This window comes from Emys orbicularis, chromosome 4, assembly GCF_028017835.1.
Source record: "Emys orbicularis isolate rEmyOrb1 chromosome 4, rEmyOrb1.hap1, whole genome shotgun sequence".
Taxonomy (NCBI): Eukaryota; Metazoa; Chordata; order Testudines; family Emydidae; genus Emys; species Emys orbicularis.
This window is the reverse complement of record NC_088686.1, coordinates 22,652,721-22,670,345: the sequence shown is the minus strand read 5'-3', so window position 1 is coordinate 22,670,345 and position 17,625 is coordinate 22,652,721. Positions and strand designations below refer to the sequence as shown.

At 44.4% G+C, this 17,625-nt stretch overlaps 1 protein-coding gene across 1 annotated transcript in view; it reads left to right on the top strand.

The window, feature by feature from the left end:
- The window catches only part of RCOR1 (REST corepressor 1), a 118,463-nt gene that overhangs the window by 74,783 nt on the left and 26,055 nt on the right, over window positions 1-17,625 (top strand). The window contains exon 4 of the mRNA XM_065403744.1: window positions 13,010-13,062. Within this exon, the coding sequence (XP_065259816.1) occupies window positions 13,010-13,062 (53 nt within the window). The remainder of the gene's footprint in view (window positions 1-13,009; window positions 13,063-17,625) is intronic.

Here is a 17,625-nt window from a genome sequence, read left to right as displayed (position 1 = left end):
CTCGGCGTGATTCTGACTTGTCTTCCCCTTTCAGCCAAAGCAGTGAATAGTGATGCTTCCTTTTTGCCTAAGTGACATTCTTCAAGGAGGTAGCTAGGAGACAAATTGTACATTTCTCCTGCTTTTGTACCGGTTATAAAGGGTCAGCATGGTTCCACACTCTAGTGACAGGCTTTATTATCAGCAACAATAATAATGAACTGTAATTTAACCTTACGGCAAGTCCACTCCTACATGCTCCCCGCAAGCAGTAGCCTGTCCCATCCCCCTGCCCCGCCCCCACGCACGCACCATGACACTCCCACTCTCCACACACACACACACACACACACACACACACACACACACACACACACACACACACACACACACACACACACACACACACACACACACACACACACCATGCTCTGGAATAATGGAATTGTTCCAGGACCTATTTATGTAGCCTGACTTCTGTATGATGCCTTTATTAGCTAGTGTTCCTGGTATGACGGGACCTGAAATACTGGTCTTTGGAAAGCTCCTGTCTAAACTTTTGTGAAAATCCAGCTGAGGATGGAGAATGGGGTAAATTAGACAGCATGGGAGGGATTTTGAACCATGTGCCTAAGTTTGAATCTCACAACTTGGTTACGCTTTCACTCTGAGAATGCCCTGATGTGCCTTTTGATGTTGATTGGCACTGAGTAGCTGCCTGAGCTTGCAGTAGAAAGAGGGTACTGGCTTTGAGTGTCTTTCTTTGAGTGATTGTCCCTTGGCACTTCAGGTTGCACATGTGCTGTGTGCGCCCTGGACTAGTGATTTATTATTATTATTATTATTATTATTAATAATTTTTTTTTTTTGAGGAGGCTGAGGAAGCAGCTCCTCCCTCTTTTCTCTCGAAACCCTTGATCTCCTTGGGTCCCTGGTCTCACAAGATGGGTATATTGGGCATTAGTCTCTTGGATCTTTCAGGCCCCAGTACTGTCGCTGCAGGATCTCAATCTTTTGGTACCAGGACTCCCACGATTCCATCCGGGTTCAATTCCCTCAAGGGATCCCTTGGGCATAGTCCAGGTGCAGTCTTCTATCATAGATAGGGCCTTACCAAATTCATTGAGTTGCTGTTTGTGATAGCAGCTTACTTCCCCAACAAGGGGCGACGGTTTACCCTTGCCTAGACTGTCTCTGGAAGGGACAATCTTACCAAGAAAGATGAGAAGCAACTGATGTGCTGCTACATCTGTTCGAGAGGTTGGGTATCAGAGTAAACATGGAGAAATCCATCCCGAAACTCTCACACTCGATCAAATATATTGGGGCAAGACTGGGTACCATTTCGGCCAGAGCATGCTTACCAGCTGTGTTTCATCTCCATTGCTGGGATTATAGTGGATCCATTCAACCCCCTGGATGTCTGTGTATTCCTTCTTGGCACTGTTGCTTATGTGGTCACAATTACTTATGTGACCCAGTTTGCAAGGGGGCTTCTCAGATTGTCTATACTAGGGGCAAACGTGGTCTCAACTTGCTAGTCATGGTTCCCCAAAGGGTCTTCGCCTCCAAGTTCCCCTACATAGTGGGTGGACAGAGGAAAGAAATATGTCAGGGTACCATTCAACTCCCCCCTTCCAACGAAGACTATAACCACAGACTCATTCCTAGTAGCTTGGGGAGCACACATCCTGTAGTCCTTTGACACAACTGATTGCTCTCTTGCCCGAGCAGTTCTGCAATCTCTCTTGTGTCAAAGGACTACAGTATCCACCTCCTTTTAAAGAGATGTAGCTTGTGAAGCATGTGAAGTGCTCTAGACATAACAATGATCACTCAAAGAAGGATGGGTTACCCACCTTGTGGTAATTTTGAGTTCTTAAAGATGTGTTTTTCCTTGTGTGTAGTTCACTCTCTTCCCCCCCCCCCCCCCCCCCAAAACCTTGCTTGCTGCCTGGTTTCCACCCACTGCCGCTACTGAGAACTGGCAGTAGAGAATGAACTAAGCCCTGGTCTACACTATAGAATTACTTCAATATAACTGTCACCTGGGATGTGAATAATCCACACCCTTGAGCAACAGTTATACCAACCTAAGCGCCGGTTATACAGTGCTAGGTTGATGGGAGAGTTTCACCTGCCAACATAGGTACCACTTCTCGCAGAGGTGGATTAATTAAGGCAACGGGAGAAGCTCTCTCCCATCGACTTACAGTGTCTCCATTAAAGCGCTACAGCAGCACAGCGTTTTAAGTGCACCTAAGTGCCAATGCAGCGTTTTAAGTGTAGACCTGCCCTGAGAGGGCAGCAGTCCAGGAGTCCCCTTTATTTTCTTGGTGTGGAGCATGGGGCAGGGGTGGGGTGGCCATGCATGGACCAAATGACCAAAAATCTCCAGTCTTGGGTGCATCGAGCACGTATGCAATCTGAAGTGCATTATGCATTGGGACAACACTTCTCAAAGAACTCAAGTTACTTCAAGGTGAGTAACCCATCCTTCACTGACCAGAACTGCCTTTTCACTAACAAATTCAGACACTTACCTTTTTAGAAACTGATTTTTGGCACAATAAGGTAATTCCTTATTGACTGGCTGATCCACTCTTGGTGCTTAACTTTGGGAGTATGAGAAGAGGTGATGGGATATTCCTAGGTTGACGCTAGAGTCTTTGTACGAGGACTGCAACACTTTGAATAAATTGCTTTCTGTTCTGCTGCCCATAATTGGGGATTTTTTTTTTTTTTCCTCAAACCAGTGAGATCCTGGTGAAGGAAAACGGTATAAGAACCATATCCTGGATCAGACTAATGGCTGCCTTAGTCCAGTATCCTCACACAAATAGTATCTGAAACCATACATAATTTTAAGGAGAAATATGCCACACAAAAAACCAAACCCCAACCCCATAGTCCACAACCTGGCAATAACATGCCCCTGAGGGAAGTTTCTTCCAAAGATAATTAGTTATTGGCTCGTGTTCTGAAGCATGAGGATTAAGATCAGATATAATTTTTTTACCCTGTGTGGATGTTGCCATTATGCACATCATTTCCAGGTAGGAATTAAAGTTAATTGAGTCTTCACTGTTTAACTTGGGTGACTAGTGTCCAGGAGCACAGAGCCACACTGCACAGCCCTACCCGAGTTACTGTGCTCTCACGGGTGCTGCATTCATCCATGTGTGTTGCTAGGACGTCTGGGGGCATATCCCATTGTGTTTTGTGCTGCAGTAAGTTGATCTGCTCTGGTTCTTTCCCATTGAATTGTGGGAGAACGTGTCTGTTCTTTTGGGCACATGGGGAATTCTGGGAAGGCATTGGAGGGTTGTCAACACTTGAGTGACTTTTAGCCTGCGCTGTGAGCTGCAAAATGGGCAGGTTACCAGACCGAGTGAAAGCAGAACCCAAGCTTCAACTCGCAGCCCCTTTTGACCAGGTTGGAAGTCCACACAACATGAGTGAGAAGGTTTTGTGTGTGGATGGGAGTGGGAATAGGAGCAGCACATTGGTAAGAGACTGGGATAACTCTGGAGCGAAAACATGCCTTAAGGGGCTCTCTATCTTACTACGAGGGGATGAAAACGTTGTTTTTAGAGTCAGGAATTTGACTTAACACCAAGAGTTTAGTCAGATTATTATTTACGATAGGAATAACAGCATAATGTTTAAAACACATCTGTAGCACCTATCAACCCAAAGAGTCCTAAACTACTGTCCACCCCAACACGCACCTCACTCGCTAGTTAGGCAGATACCACCTCTGGGGTGGAATGTGGCAGCCAGACTATAGTCATGACCTTTTTAAAAACTTGCCACTTTTGCCTAGGTAATAGTTATGTTTGCCTCAGCATCTTCAGTATTCCCTTGTACTTCCCTATACTTACTATAGCTATCTCCAAATACTGAGGTTATTTAACTGCAAATACTTCTTGCCACTTACCCTAGGCCTAGTCTACACTAGAAAATTTTTGGTGGTATGGAATATACTGACAAATCCTCCTAGTGTAGACTTAGTTACACTGGCAACAAAATGTTCTTACCATTATAGCTTATGCTGGTTTGGTGAGTGACATAAGCTATATTTCCCTATCTTATAGCTGTGTTGTGAAGATTGTGACGCATTTTGAGACCTACTGATGAAAAGCACTATATAAGAGCGGTGATATTATACTGGCAAAAACACTTTTTTGCAGCCATAACTGTCTACACATCAGGGTTTTTACTTCTATAACAGTGTTGTTAAAGTCATACTCCTCACTGCCACTGCTGTACCAGCAAAAGTTTCTAGTAGGGGTACACTCACAAATATACACATATACACACACAAAATACTATGTTAAAGGAAAAAATAGTAAATGAGTGGCTAAATCATGCAATTAACAGGTATTTGTATTGGTTAGCTTTTTAGTGAGTATCCGTTAGAAACCTAAAAGGCAGTTTGGGCAGTGTGGCCACCTTCAGTTACATGGTACCTGAAGTTAAGTAGATACTAGGAAAAACAAAGAACCCTCAAAACACTATTGATGTTTTAAAACCACAAAAAATGTCCCTTCAGATGTCTACGCTACAATCCGAGGTCTGACTGCAGCACGTATAGACATACCTGGGCTAGCTCGGGTACCACAGCAGTGAAGCTGCAGCGGCACAGACTTTGCTGTGGGCTAGCCACTTAGGGTGACCAGATGTCCCGATTTTTTTGGATCTTTTTCTTATATAGGCTCCTATTACACCCCCCCCCCCCCACCATCCCCTGTCCTGATTTTTCACATTTGCTGTCTGGTCACCCTATAGCCACTGGAGTAGGTACCTAGAATCTTTGGCAGGTTTGTGCACCCCACACTGAAGTCCATGTTGCTGCGGCTTCGCTGCTATTGGTATTTACGCTAGTTAGATTAAAGCAGATCTAGGAACGTCTGTACATGGTGCAATTACACCTCTATTTGTGAAGTAGACATGCCCTCTGTAGCTCAGGGCTTGTCTAAGCAGTTTTTTGTACTGCTATAGCTAGGTTAGTTTTAAGCCCTGTCTATGCTAGAAAAGTTTATACCATAGCTATACCAGCAATAACTCTGAGTGGAGATGCGGTTTTTGCCGATATAAAAATTCTTTTGCTGGTATAGTATTCATCAGTTTTCCGAGACATAAGCTACAACAGCAGAAGACCTACTATGCTGGTGTAAGCTGGGTCTACGCTAGAAACTTAGGCAGGTGTTGCTATGTCAGTGGGGAAAACCCCCCACCCCTAACCAACATAGCTATATTGGAATGAATATTAAACATGGACCAAGCTTTAGAAACCAATATGGCTAAAACTGTACAACCCCCTAGAGAGGATGCAGTTATGCCAGTATAAAGGTGCTTAAAGCAGTCCAAAACCTGCATGTAGACCAGCCCTTATCACTCTTGTGACATCAGTCGTGATTTTACTCATTTCACTTATCAGCCTTCTAGGGCAGAGAGAACCTTTTAATTTAAATAAAGGGTGGGGTTGGGTCATTTTGGGGGATAAAATCTTTTACTCCTGCTGGAATTCTGTGCCACTGCGCAGGGCAGAATTTACGCAGAATTAATGTTCCCTGCAGAATTTTATTTTTTCACACACAACTTGTGATTTTCACCAAAATGCTTCCTTTTTCCATTTTTGCATGTTTCAGATGTATTTGTTACATACAGTGGAACCCTGATTATCCAGTTGAATTGGAATTGGGCTTGATTAGATCACCAAAAATCTGGATAAACCGGAAAATGGGTGGAGGGTCTCCCACTCTCAGCCCCAGCCACCCAGGACTGACAGTGGGAGCCTCAGCTGACCTACATTTCCTGAATCATTTTTGTTGCCTGTATTGTTACAGACTTACTTGCTGACAGGTATTTTGAATAAATTACCAAAATAATAAGAAACTGCCGTGATTACGTAGTGTTATTTTGAAAAATAAAATGCAGAATCTAAAAATATTGTGCACAGAATCTTTAATTTTTGGCGCAGAATTCCCCCAGGAGTAATCTTTTTCAGAACGTCTTTAGACAAATCCTTTTTATTGATATTCCTCCCCTTTTTTTTTTTTTTTTTTTTTTTTTTTTTTTGCAGGTCTCCTCAAAACTTGAATATACTTTTCTGTTTCCCTTTTTAAAATGTTTTGTGGCCACAAGGTGGCGTAATTGCTTTACTAATGGTCTGTGCTGCAGTTTGGCCAATGCTGCTATTCATTTTTATAGCAAAAGGTTGTTTTGTTTTGTTTTTTTCCTGTTTCCATCACGTTTTGGAGTTGAAAATGTATTTCACTTTTTGTGTATGAATAATAAATCAAATGTGGATCATACAAAATTGATTTATTCCTCATCTCTTTTTGGTGGAGGAGATAAAAATCTACAGCTACGATCAAAATCGTACACGTTCTAGCATTGATCAAACAGTATGAAGCACACTACAGCAGGGCTGCTAAGGCTGCTGCTGTGTCCTTATTTCACCCTGTTCTCTCAGGGTATTACATCACGTAGTATGCAAAGTGTTCAGAGTTTCCTGCAGTACCTCAGTAGATGGGGTGAATTGAGGTTACAGTCGCAGCTCTACCTCTGCATTCTCTTTGCTTTCCCCAGGTTTTCCCTCCCCTGCAAACCCTGTCTGGGGTCCGTGGTTCTGCTAGGCATGAAGTGACATTTGTGAAGCTGTCAGGAAGCAAATGTTTATTCTGGGGAAGATTCCACAGAAATATATGTTCTATAGAGTGGTGTTTATATTTGATGGAATGTGCCTGGGAAAAAGCTGCTTCCAAGCATTTCCTATCTTTCAGATAATAGACCCCTAAATAAACATTCCCTTTTTATGTATTTAAAATCATTCAAATCCTTGGTCTTAGAGTTGGGACTGTAATGAGGAGCAGTGCAGCTATTTGTTCCTATCCCCTTCCTTCTAGCAGCTAACAAAGTCTCCGTTAGTGCCAGCGCGTTACTGAATAACACCCACAGGACTTGGGGGGAGGGGAGGGGTGTTTTTACCAAACACCTAGCCAGCCAAAAGTCAGGACATGCAATATAGGTGGAGGTAGGGTTTCCAGTGAGATTAAGGGAGAAATGCACTGGTGGGAAACCCAGCAAGTATCCTCTCTCTCCAGATGCCGGGGGAGTGTCTCTTCCCTTTCTCTCCTTCTCCACTGATGCTGGGTTGGGTGCAACCTGTCCATCTCCTTTGGTGGTTGCCCTAACAGCTCCCACTTGCACAGGAGAGAGGTGATTAGCAAGTGTCTAAATGTTTCCCACTTCTTTCTGCCTGCAGCATACAGGCAGAGCAGAGTGCCATTAGCAGGAGCATTCTGCTCTTCCAGCCTTTCATGCCTGACCATCCTCCTGGGAGGTGGAGGGTAGAGAGACTCATTGGGCATGGATAGCTGTGGACAGGGGATCTTTGGGTAAGCACATGCTTCCCACCCTGTGTGCTGGCCAGAGCAGAACATTTTGAGGGGGGTGAGTTTGCTCTTATGCACCAGCCAAGCACAAAACCCGTGAAAGCAGGAGCCTTCCTGAAGATGTACAGGAATCTTCCTTTTGCACGATCTGGTTTCTAATAGCAACAAGGGCCCTCGTAGGAATCAGACACTTCATTTGTCACATAACTGTCATTTCTTAAGCATCATTGTCTTTGGCATGGTCTACACTGGAAAGTCTTGCTGGCATGGTTATGTCAGTTAGGCCAGTGGCTCTCAACCTTTCCTGACTACTGTACCCTTTTCAGGAGTCTGATTTGTCTTGCATACCCCCGAATTTCACCTCACTTGAACTACTTGCTTACAAAATCAGACCTAAAAACCCAAGTGTCAGTGCACTATTACTGAAAAATTGCTTATTCTCATTTGTACTACATCATTATAAATCATTTGGCATATAAATATTATATTTACATTTCAGTGTATAGTATATAGAGCAGTATAAACAAGTCATTGTCTATATGAAGTTTTAGTTTGTACTGACTGCGCTCGTGCTTTTTACGTAGCCTCTTGTAAAACTAGACAAATATCTAGATGATTTGAGTACCCCCTGGAAGACCTCTGTGTACCCCCAGGGATCCACATACCCCTGGTTGAGAACCACTGAGTTATGCCATGTCTACACTACAGAATTCTCGACCTAACTTACGTCTGCATAAAGCCACCGCAGTTATTAAATCGCTTGTGTGTGTGCACAATTGGGACCTTGTGTCGGTGGTGCGTGTCCTCACCAGGAGTGCTTGTATCGATTGTGTTGTCAGTGTGGGACATTGTGGGACAGCTCCTGAAAGCCAGTAACGGTCAACGTAAGCAACACGTCGACCCAATTACATCGACCGTGCCTCTACGCCGCTCATGGAGGTGGCGTTACTAAATTGGCGTAGAGAGGCACTTTATGTCAGGAGGAGCCAAATTTAAGCGAAGACCCTTCCACAGCTAGGTCGACACAAGGCAGCTTACATCGATCTAACCCTGTAGTGTACACCAGGCCTTAGGAGTGTGACCCTGTCCCCCCAACAGACATAGCTGTGCTGGCAGAAGCCCTAGTGCAGACACAGGGTAGGTCTACACTTAACATACTACATCGGCGCCGCTGCAATGCTTTGATGAAGATGCTCTACGCCGAGGGGGAGAGAGGTCTCTTGTCAGCATAGTTAATCCACCTTCCTGAAAGGCAGTAGCTATATCAACAGGAGAAGCCCTCCCGCTGACATAGCGCTGCCTACACTGGGGGTTAGGTCAGTAGAACTATGACGCTCGGGTGTGAAAGTCTGTAGTGTGGACCAGACCACAGTTATACTGGCAAAAAGACATTTTGCTAGTCTAGCATAGGCTATGTCTACACTGGAAATGCTACAGTGGCACAGCTGCAGGGGTTCTTTCATCGCTGTATTAGACCCCTCTCTGAGAGGTGGTAGCTAGGTCGATGGAAGAACTTTTCTGTTGACCTAGTGCTGCCAATGCTGGAGCTTAGGTTGGATTAACTATGGGCTTGGCTACACTTGCAAGTTAGAGCGCATTAAAGTAGCCCTGGGCGCCCTAACTCCTGAGGTGTCCACACTGGCAAGGCACGTAGAGCGCCAGGATTCTGCAGCTGGAGCGCTCCTGGTAATCCACCTCCATGAGAAGCATAAAGCTTGCTGTGCCCTGGCTGAAACACCCGGGCGGCAGGGTGGACGACGTGTTGCATTACTGTGCTGTGATTGGCCTCCGGAAATGTCCCATAATCCCCTGAAGTCAAGTGGCCATTCTGGTCATTGTTTTGAAATCGTCTGTAGGCATGCGGATATCCCCTTTCAAAGCTCTGTTTCTGACAGCTGGCATGCTTATCTGCTCCGGGACAAAGCAAACCATTAGTGTGGAATGCTGCTGTTATGAGTGAGGGGGGGGGGAGGGAGAGGAGTCTGCTGCTGTCTGAGCTTGCAAGACAACATGCTGACACGTTCTCAGCCCCCCAAAGCACACTCTCTCCTCCCCACATACACACAACGCACTCCCTGTCACACTCCACCCCACCCCCATTTGAAAAGCACGTTGCAGCCACTTGCACACTGGGATAGCTACCACAATGCACTGCTCTTTGTGGCATTGCAAGAGCTGCTAATGTGGCCACGCCAGTGCGTTTGCAGCTGACAGTGTAAACACACGGCAGCGTTTTCCCTGCTGCGATCTCCGAAGGCTGGTTTAACTCCTAGTGCTCTACATCTGCAAGTGTAGCCAAGCCCTAAGTCTCTTAGGGGTGTGAGTTTTTTCACAGCCCTGAGTGATTGTAGCTAGGTTGACCTAACTTTGTAGTGCAGACCAGTCCTTAGGGTATGTCTACGCTGCAATCAGATGTCTGACTGCCGCATGTCTAGACATACCTGAACTAGCTTTAGGGCTTGTCTTCGCTGTGAACTTACATTGGCAGAGCGACATCCTTCAAGGGTGTGAGAAGTCCCCCCCCCCCCCCCCCCCCCCCGAGAGCTGTAGCTATGCCAACCTAACCCAAAGTGTAGACCGTGCTAGGTCGCTGGAAGAATTCTTCTGTCAACCTAGCTATCTCCTCTCGGGGAGGTGGAGTGCCTACGCTGACAGGAGAACCTTTCAGTCAGTGTAGGTAATGTCAATGCTACAGAGGTGCCACTGCAGCAATTTAAGTGTAGACATACCCTCAATCTAGCTAATTTGGGTACCAAAGCTAGTTCAGGTATGTCTACACATGCTGTAGTCACATCTATGATTGTAGTGTGGGCACGCTCTTAAACACAATAGACTAGATTCCTCCTTCTTGTAACTGCACTCAGGTCACTGGGGTTACACTAGAAAGGAATGTGGTGCAGTGGTTCTATAAAGAAACAACTAGAATGTGCCTGCACTGTTTTTACAGCACAGCTTGTACTCTGCAAACTTCTGTTAGTCAGGTCTGGTTGCTTCCGTACTAACAACAGCCAGTAGATTATTCACATGCATACACACACCCCTCACCTAAAGTCTTCCTGGTCTGGGAAGTCATGCAGCAGGAGAGGTAATCTCTCAGGTAGCTAGGGAGAGTTCCATGGTGGGCTTTCCATCTCGAGATGGAGACTGTGGGACCTGGATTCTGTATTGAATGAGATCCTCACTGGTGAGATGTGTTCAGGGGGATCTGCATTGCTAAGCAGAGGAGCTGCTATGCTTTGTACCAGTTGAGGCTTTTTCAGGGTGAGTGGCTTAAATCCCAGGGAGTAGTTGCAATAATTGAGCTTGGAGGTCGCAAATGCCTAGATCACGGTGGGCAGGTCCAAGTCTTCCAGAATGGTGTGCAACTTTGTGACAAGGCCAAGATGGAAGGGTGTGTGTTTTGTGTGGCATATGTGGGTCTCGGCTGTGGCAATTCAAATATCTGGTAATATTGAGGAATTGAGTCTAAAAGGATCCAATGAGTGACTCAAGTCCATAAGCAATAGGATGGCCCTACTTAATGCAAAGGATAATACCTACAAGATAGGAGCAAAGAATCTAGAATTGCCAAACACCTCTGAACCCTCAAAGTGTGAGCTCCAAAGAAAGAGTGAGCTAATACTTAGATGAGAAATGGCAGGGAGCATGAACTAAGTGGCCTCATTTGCTACTTGCAACTTCCTGGTTTATTGACACAATAGATTATAACACCACCACCCCTCCCATCCTCCGTGTCCTTTCAGTATATGAAGGTTGCTCTTTTACTGTTTGCTTTCCTCTCCTCTTCCTTCCTTCCCTTTGTCTTTCCTCCCCGGCATGTGCACACGCGCTCACACACACACGCACTCTGTGCCTCCTGTCCAGAGGCCTGGTGTGATGCCCCTAGTAGTTTGCTTCACCACATACTGAGTTCCTCTATAAAGTGACGAAGTTCTATTAATGTTGCTATCGCTATAGTGGTCCCTCTTCCTGTCCTTTTTAGCTAGGTTGGAATTTATAGAAAAGACATTAGTGAATGGTTTTAAAAAAAATGTGATTTTTAATTGCTGTAGCTGTTAAAATGTTAAGTAATTTATTAGAAGGGAAAACTCTTTAAATCTCCAAGGGGAAGAAATTATGGATAAAAATGGTGAAATAGTATCTGGAACTATAGATCTTTTCTCACTTGAAGAGCCAGTTAACGCAGCAATCCTTTCCCCAAGTGATTGGCGTTCCCAAGAGCTTAGTACTGTCTCTAGAACTTAACTCTCTTTGTTGGACCTTAAGGCAAAGCACTTAATGAATCACATATAAAATATCTACATTAAGAAAAGTTAAGGGTGCATAGTCAAACACTCAAGCTGGGAAACATCCTAATTAAGGTTTCCTGTGCAACCCTAATTCTGCCCACTTGTGTACAGTACTTGGATTGCGATACATGCTTACATGGGATGTGATCACAAAATTTCCACGGGACTCCTATGTCATTTGGTGGACAGGATGGATGGTACTTGGGGAATGATGCAACTGTACAGTATTTCTTTCAGTTTGTGGCCTCATGCTTTATTTACTTCACCCCATCCAAGTTCCACTGAATATGGAATTGTTTGTTTCCTCATGGGCTTTTCCATGACACTCATCACTATAGTAACCAGCTGCTTCATAAAGATTAATGAAATTATTTTTACAGTGCCCCTGAGTTTTTAGAAAGGTATTGTCCCAATTTTACAGATGGGGAGCTGAGACATGGATATCTAGGCCAAAATTAAGGGTCTACTAATATCGGGTGCCCCACTGAAGATGCTTAGGCTTGAGATATATATATATATTTTCCCCTTCTTCAAAAGCTGCTCAGCCCTCTCCACTCCTGTTGATTTCACTTGGAGTGAAGAGCTCAGCATATCTGAAAACCAGATCTTAGGTGTCCCAAGATGAGCATCCAGAAAACAAGGAACCAACAGTTAGTTGATAATTTTGAAGATTTTTGGGTTAAGTAATTTGTCCAGCATGTAAAAAGCCTGTGACACAGCCAAAGAGAACAGAATTCAGGCAGGCGCCTATCCTTTCTCTTTCTGCAGTCCCCTTGCCATTTTAATAACCACCTTTCAACTTCAGCTGCAAATCACAATAGTCCTATAAACAACTACCTGATTTGCCATCCATCCTATTCATGAAATGAAGCAGGAGTCCTTTGTGGTTATTAAAACAAACAAATGGTGATTGTCCCTAAAGACTGTGTATTGTCATGCATGACAATAAAGGGGCAGAATTAGGTTATATGAGCAAGATTAAATTAAATATCTTTGCCTGGTTGAAACCTTCAACTGTTTCTGATCCTTAAGAATGCAGGCTTATGGACTGATTCTTGCAACTCAACCTAATGGGAAGGTATTAGAACAGGATACCATGTGGTTCTTTTTTTGTTGCTTGCATGTTTTTTAAATATAACTAACTCTTTCCCCAAGTTCTCTACAGGGGATGTGATGTCCATTACTGGGCAATAGGTGAATAATATAGGTAATAAGTAACCAGTAGCCTCCTCCCTGTTTAGACTCAAAGCAGCTGGATTTTATATCCTCTCTTGTAGGCTGAAAAGTGGGGCAAGGCCCATGTGTGAAATGTCTTCAGAACCTATTTTTATTTTTCAGTGGACGAATACATTGCCATTGCTAAAGAGAAACATGGATACAACATGGAACAGGTAACAAAACGATTATTTCCATTTCTGTATTTAAACTGACCTTTTTTCCCCAGTAGGTACTAGAACCTGATTTAAAACAAACTGCTACACTGCAAACTTGCTTCCCTCCACTCATCCAGTATAATAATACATTTATTTTCTGAGGACATGCAGTTCATCCTAATTTATTAATGATAGTCACTAAAACGCCCAAATACTTTTTTTCAGTGTTTTGATGCAAACCTCCCCTTGATTTTCTGTGGTATTTGGCCTTGTGTTGCAGTCTGATCTAGGTCTACGTTGGTAAAATTCTGATCTCATTGAAGCCCATGACAAGGCTTTCCTTTACTTGAGTGAGGCCCAGATTTCACTCTGGCTTTTTCCGTCTCCTGCTTAAGACCCATCTCGACAAACACTTTGACAGTTGGGTAGCTTCATACACCTGAGAAGTTCTTCTGAATTAAGTGGAACATCTCATGCATTAAGTTGTGTGGTGGGGAGGAGGGATAGGTTCTGCTGGTTGTATTGGGAATAAAGGTATTGTCTCTACTGGAGGACTCTGACTAGAGAATTAGAAAAATTATGCCCTTGCAAAAGCAATGGGACTGAAGGGTGAGTGATTAAGAGAGGAAGAGGTTTTAGTCAGATGACCAAACCCTCATTTTTGTGTTAGCCATTGGAAGTGTAGGTCTTAAACATTCTTGAGAAGAGACATCTTAAAGTTTCAGTTCTCTTCTCAGTTAAGGTGTGAGAAACCGTACAATACATGTGCTCTGAGCTGTCCAGCAGATGCTTCAGCAAAACCAGGGAAGATCAAAGCTGACGTTCATGATATTTCTAGGACCAAAAATAATAATAATTAATAATAAAACCCCTTAAAGCAGTGAATAGCCACAACCCTAATTCTTCCCTTTTTGTTATTTAAAAAAAAACAAAAAACCCCAAAAAACAGATAGGTGTGTTGTTCTAATATGTGAAGTCATGAATAACGTCCTCCAAAAACTAAGCCCCTCATATTTGAGTGACAACTTATTCTATTTGATTTCAGTCGAAAGGTGAATGTTTTTGGAAAGTGAAAACTGATCAGACTTTGTTTAAAATTAAAAAACTTGTAAAACTGAGGTGCAGCCAGGTGCCAGATCTGAAGCTTTAAAAACTGAACACACACTTATGTTTTTAGATGTCGTGAGAGTTGTCTAAAGTTTGAAAACATGTCTTCTCCTTGAACGGAAGGATTTTTGTGGCTGTGATGCTGTGACCGGAAGAGTGGGTGGGATGGGATGGGAACGTCTGGTTAAGGGGAAGGAGGAAGGAGAAAAGTGTGTGTTGTGCTACTGGGCTCTCTGGATTGAGGCATGACAACTCACTAAGCTGTGTAACTATGTGCTTGAATGATCAGTGCCACCTGGCACTTTCTAAGCTCTCAGTGTTCTGTCCCACTGTTCACTTGTCATGATTTGAGCCTATGATCAGCCAGGCTGGTGGAAATTGAACATTCGCTGTCAGGTTTACAGTGATCTGTGAAATGAGCTGATGGTCTCTGTCCAGTTGCCTTCCCCTTATTCTACTAAATGGATTTGTCCTGTCCCCAGCCATTTCTTCTTGTTACTTAGGTCTCATTCTGATCTTTCACGGGGGGAGGCAGATTATCCCAAATCTGCCTACAGTGGGGTTCTTACCCCTTTCTCTGAAGTATCTGGTACTGGCCACTATCAGAAACAGAATGCTAGAGTAGGGGGACCGTGGGTCTGATCCAGTATGGCAATTCCTGTGTTCCTGTTTCTCCATAATGAATTGTCTTGGGGAGAACCTTCCACTGTTCTTCCTTTGCAGGGCAGCATATGTCCTCAAAGACTTTGGTGGTCCTAGAATTTGAAAACCAAGCACTGTTAGGAAATAACCATCCTGGAAGGACATTCTGTGTATTTTATGCAAATAGTCCTACTAATCCAATGTTATAGAAATTTTATTTTTGAAATTGGACTTTCCCAGGAAAAAATTGCATAACCATGGACACTTCCCCTTTCAGATCGATGTTAGACATGAGATCCTTTGGGGGGAGGAGGGGAAGAGTGAGAATTTGAGGGAACCATTCAAGCCTAGACAACCAGCTTTAGGACTTTTGCCTCTGGCTCTGAACGTATTAGCCAATGGTGGTGGCAAGCATTTGACCGTGTGTGTGCACATGCGCACACGCACACTACTGGGAGCCAATCCTCTAGGGCTCAGGACACTATAGCAGGTAGCAGCCTAGAACAATGGTCCCCAACCTTTTTAGTCTGGCAGGCACAGACGACGAGCCACCGCGGACCGTGGTGACGGACGAGCATCCGCCGAAATGCCGCTGAGAAGCGGCAACGTCAATAGGCGTCGCTGCCGAAATGCCGCCGACAAGCAGAGTCATCCAGAAGCGTTGCCGCTGAAATGCATTTCGGTGGCGACGCCTCTGGCTGATCCTGCTTGTCGGCGGCATTTCGGGGGATGCTCGTCCGCCGGGCAGTACACAGGCACGCATAGATGCCCCAGCGGGCGCCACGTTGTGGACCACTGCCCTAGAAAGATCCCAAGTATGTGGTCAGCCAAGGAGGCAATGACCTTGCAAAGCTTGCTCCCTCCAAGGCATAGGGCAGCAGAGGAGAAGGTAGCAATTGCCTTGAGGATCCTGCCCTCCATCACATTCAGAGACACAGGTGCCAGCTTGTTGATGTAGCAATAGGGAGCAGGTTTCTCTGGAAGGGTGAATGGGACTCTTCCTTAAAGCTCAGCTGTCTGCTGGGCTTCATGTCCAACTGGCTGCATTTGTTGTGTATGCAGCTCATCTGCTCTGGCCCTCTCCTTCTTTCCCTCACTTGTAGCTGGGTTCTGTATCAACAGCTAAATGGATACATGCAGGGAGGGACAAGTAGAGTTCTTTCCTAGGGAGGAGGGGTGGGTAGAAGAACTTTGAATTGGTAAATCCCTGTGGGCACTATTGCTAGCTGTGTAAAAGCCGCTTATTTGTAAAATGTCTGTCTTCTAGAAATAATGTCTGCTTAAAAAAATATTGTAAGTGTTGAGAGCCTGACCTATTAAAAAAAAAAAAAAATCACACGTGTGTTCCATGCCCTTTGTCTGAGGTTGGTATGTGAGCCAACTTCCCCTCTTTAAGAACATTTGGCCCTTTCAACATATCTCCTCTTTGTGCAATGTATTTCTGTACTAATGTCCAGCTTGTATAGCTTCACATAGGGATATTTGGGGAGGTGCCCAGGTGAGACTGGGTCTGATGTTAAAAAAGAAGAAACCATAAGGCTTGTAAAATCTTTCATGTGCCTCTCTACTAGCTAGTTAAGCTCTCCCCTCCCAACTGTCTAGTCGTATTTTTTTAATTCACGTGACATCTTCAAAACCATGACGTGTTAAAGACTCTTCTGGTTCTGTATCATAGTGAAGGGGAAGAAATCTAGATATTTAGCAGGGAGAGTCTAGTTTCATGAGGAAGAGATCTGGGGTGAAGCAAGCGTTTAGTCATATAGTTGCAGAATCTACTGGAGCGAGAACTTTGTGCCCAGAAAGGAACTGTTTTTTTTTTTTTTTTGCATAGCAAAGTGGGATGGGGAAACCCCAGTTTCAAAGGTAGCACCGGCAGTCTGAATGGACTGGGTGAAACTGCTAGACGGGGGGGGGGAATTATGGTGGCAGAACTAGAGTCAACTTTGCATATGTCAAACAGGTAATATTTTAGTCAGCGGATTGGGGATCGTTTTCACTTAACAGCAGTTCTGAAACAAGTTGCAAATTTTTATTTTAAATATTTGTAGCACGGTAGGGTCAGGCCCTTCTGAAATGACTCTGGGGAGGCTAATGGCACCAAAAAAATAATACTCCATCAGAGTGAAGGGTCAGAATGCTCTTTTTGCCATCCACCTCCGGAGGGTGGTAGATTTTGAGTGAATACCTCTTAGAGGGCTCATTAGGGCAAGCATTCGTTAATGCCAGAGGGTGCAGTGTGTGTAATTTTGTTTTCTGAACTGGAGACTTGGGGTTGCAACTGAAGGAGATGAAGTTAGGGGGAATAAATGATGGTCATCATCCCGTCTCCCCCCTCCCCCTTGCCCCCCCCCCCCAAAAAAAATGATAGTGAGCTATGCCCCTGCTTTGTCAGGGCAGCCCAATCAGCAAATAAGACTGTCCCCTCCCCCTTCGAAAAAAGAGCAGAAAAACACCCAATCAAATAGACCCATATCAAGACTTGAACACCAGTAGGAAGTTGTCTCACCTGCTAACTCTGCCTGTAGTTTAGTTTAATCTCTGCTTTACACACATTTTTCTAGCTCTTTACTTTGTTCTTGGCTAAATGCTCTGCGTGTGTGCCATTTTTTGCTGGAAGACCTTATTTATTTTTATGTTTTAAACTCTAGCAAAAATGTCCACCCCACTTGCCTTTTCCTGCAGCAACTCTAGCGGCCTTTCAGCAATAGAACTCTTTCCTTTTGCTGCTTACACAACATGGCCAGATTCTGGTGCTCCACAGTCCAGAGTGGTGATGGGTCAGATGCCAGGTTCTTGCTGTCACTTAAGCTTCTGCAGCCTCACACACGTGTA